At 40.8% G+C, this 3,000-nt stretch overlaps 1 protein-coding gene across 1 annotated transcript in view; it reads right to left on the reverse strand.

Moving 5' to 3' along the window:
- Positions 1-206: 206 nt before the first annotated feature.
- LOC101857758 (tubulin polyglutamylase TTLL11) overlaps positions 207-3,000 on the reverse strand; it is a gene marked incomplete in the record, with an annotated part of 37,980 nt that continues 35,186 nt past the window's right edge. Inside the window, 1 exon segment of the mRNA XM_005089554.3 lies at positions 207-428. Coding sequence (XP_005089611.2) covers positions 253-428 — 176 coding nt within the window.

The raw sequence follows: 3,000 nt of genomic DNA on the forward strand, positions 1-3,000 counted from the left end.
TGAGTGAGTGAGTGAGTGAGTGAGTGAGTGAGTGAGTGAGTGAGTGAGTGAGTGAATGGGGAACGTGGAGAGAGAGAAGAGACAGAAGGGTGTGGTGGTTTTAGTAATTCCTTATCATGGCCTATTCTATGACGAACGTTTCAACAAGCGTTTTACAAGAACTACCTGTGATATCAGGGAAAGATGTGCTATGAAATTGCTTAATATTGCTATCGAAACCTAAGAAAACTTTATTCAATTTTGCCGAAAGTCTTAACGATCCAGACTGGACGAGCCATTGGAGTGTGTGCCCGTTTTGAGTCCCGGAAGACCCAGCAATCGTTCGCAGTTCTCTGCAAAGCTGGACAACTGTACCGCAAAGGGAATTCTGGGATATTCATCAGCAGCCATCTTGGTACAGGCGGAGACGAAGGCGAAAAAGCTGAGGCCTAGAGAGAAGAACAACATGGTGAGATAGGGGAAGAAAGAAGGTTTTTTCCCTGTTATTTTGGGTAAGTGTTTTATTGCGCTCGCAACTGCATAAGGTCATACTATACTCTGTCACATTTTTAAGTATACACTGTGTTAAAATGAAAATAGCTAGTTTCACAATGAGTCGATATTCTTTAAAATTTCAGGAATACGAATTCAATCAATTTCAAAAATGAAAAAAGCAACAACAATACGGAATGTTAACATAACAGGTTTATTCATGACTTACAAGAGTGTGGGGGTGGTCTACAAAAGTAGCACAATCAGTAGAGTTGATGACAGCCTGACATCGTCGCCGCCTTGAATCAATCAATCGCTGCACTGCCTTTTGAGGGATGTTATTCCACTCTTCATACGATGCTCTCTCAACTTGAGGAAGTGTCTGAGGCTGGGGTTGTCGCATGTTGTTCCACTCATCTCTGGTTCTTCTAGCCGTTTTGAAACGATTCCGTAGATGCGACAGGCGTATTAAAAGATCCTCTCTTAGAGTAGTTTTTCTCTTCCCACGTTGGCAGTGTCGATCCTTTCCTGATTTTGGTGTTTTCTCACGATCCATTGCTGTGTACACAGGTCTTCTTGTTACATTAAAATGTCTCGCAACAATGGATACTGAGCCCCCCCCCCCCCTGCGGATTATTCCAACGAGCTGATTTCGCACATTTTCTCGTACGGCGTGACATCATGAAACGTAGACAAGACAAGTTTTATCGCTGGCGAATTGTTACAAAAATGGCAAAGCTTTGATGTGTGCTTCTTTTTTAAACAAATCATTGCCATATCATGATTAATTTTCGAAAAACACGAAACATGCAACACGCACGCAGTTACAAAACCACTCACGCGTTCAGTAATCTGAAAGCAGCTCACCAGCGACAGGTACATCACGTAATCAGTGTGTAAATTTGAAAGTAATTGGTGGCATAGATTTTGTTTTATTGAGCTTCAAAATGTGTATACTTAAAAATGTGACAGAGTATATGAGCGCGCAGGACACATTAAGCTTTTTCAGTTGGTAGGACATTTTTTAATTTTGCTCGGGTGGCGGCTGGAGCCTATTCTTATCGATTTTAGACCACCAAGGAATCTTTAACGCGCACATCTTGCATATGGACACGCCCAGATTTTTTTCCCCTTGTCCGAGAAGGCTAGCTGTAAATCTTTCCTACCAGAAGATCAGGGGTGGGGCGGAAAGACAGCAGTAAGAAGAAGCCAAGGAGTAGCAGTAGAAAGGCTGCAGAAAGAGTCAGGAGCCCAAAGGAGGGGGCAAAGGAGGTGAGGGGGGAAAGAGGAGACGAAAGCAGACGACAGAACATTGCCAGAGAGCAGGAAAGGAGGTGAAAGGAGACAATGTTAGAGAAGAACATTTTTTTCCTGATTCGAACCTGGGACCTTTGAATGAGAGGCCAACACCTTAACCACGAGAGCCCCCGAAGAAAGGAGTGGGTATGAAGTTTGGGCAGGATGCAGCCCTTGAGTTGACGGATGGAAAAGGGAGAGTTGCTTTATTTTTAGAATATGTGAGGAGATAATATGAACATAATATATAGAACAAGTCAAACGACCCATTGAGTATTGTAATTTTATATAAAAGACAAGACCTCGAATCATCAGGAATATCACTGGAGAAAGGTAAAAGACTTCAAACTGTCCAAAAACAATGCTGTACGTTTAGTTTTACAGAAAAGAAAGTGCGACTCTTCTAAAACTCTTTTACGCACACTGCATTGGCTTCCTGTTCAGAAAAGAATTGTGTACAAGTTGGCCACCCTATGTCACAAATGTTTGAATGATAATGCGCGATCATATTTATCAAATCTGTTAAGACTGCACATTCCAACTCGCAGTTTAAGGTCATAGGCTGACAAAAAGAAATTTATTTTACCATCTATGAAACTTAAAACAATGGGTGAATAGGGCATTTGAACACTAAGGCCCCAAGATTTGGAATGCTTTACCAAGTACTTTAAGAGAGATCAAATCGTTTGATTCATTAAAATATCAGCTGAAGTCGTTTCTGTTTTTAAATTAATAAGATGAATATTTGGAGCGATTTTCTTTTAGTCAGAACTCAACGTTTTATCTTTCTGTTGTACGTTGTACAGTATTGTAAAGCGCTCAGAGCATTTGTACTTTAATCGGGGTTGAGCTCTATATAAGTGTCATTTATTATCTAACTTCAGTCTATTATAGAACCAAGTCAGGTAAGTTAAGTGAAATTCCCCCATGATTAAAGTTCGAGAAAGTGGAATAAGGTATTCGAACCAGGGTCACTACGTCATAAAACACCAGGACACATACTTAGCTGGCGGTGTTACATTACATAAACAAGGTTGTGGGTTACCAAAGCAAAGCAATAGCAAAACGCAATAAATGAGTCAAAGAATAAATTGTAACAGCCAGTTAACAGATTTGAACTATACAAATAGCTCAATTGATACTGAACCACAGTGTCAACTTCCGGGTTCTTCTTCCCTATTTATCTGTTGTTGTTTGTGGTTTTTCTAATGTGGGTGTTTTTGCACCCCCCCC

Source organism: Aplysia californica, unplaced genomic scaffold, assembly GCF_000002075.1.
Source record: "Aplysia californica isolate F4 #8 unplaced genomic scaffold, AplCal3.0 scaffold00006, whole genome shotgun sequence".
In the NCBI taxonomy this organism is placed as follows: Eukaryota; Metazoa; Mollusca; class Gastropoda; order Aplysiida; family Aplysiidae; genus Aplysia; species Aplysia californica.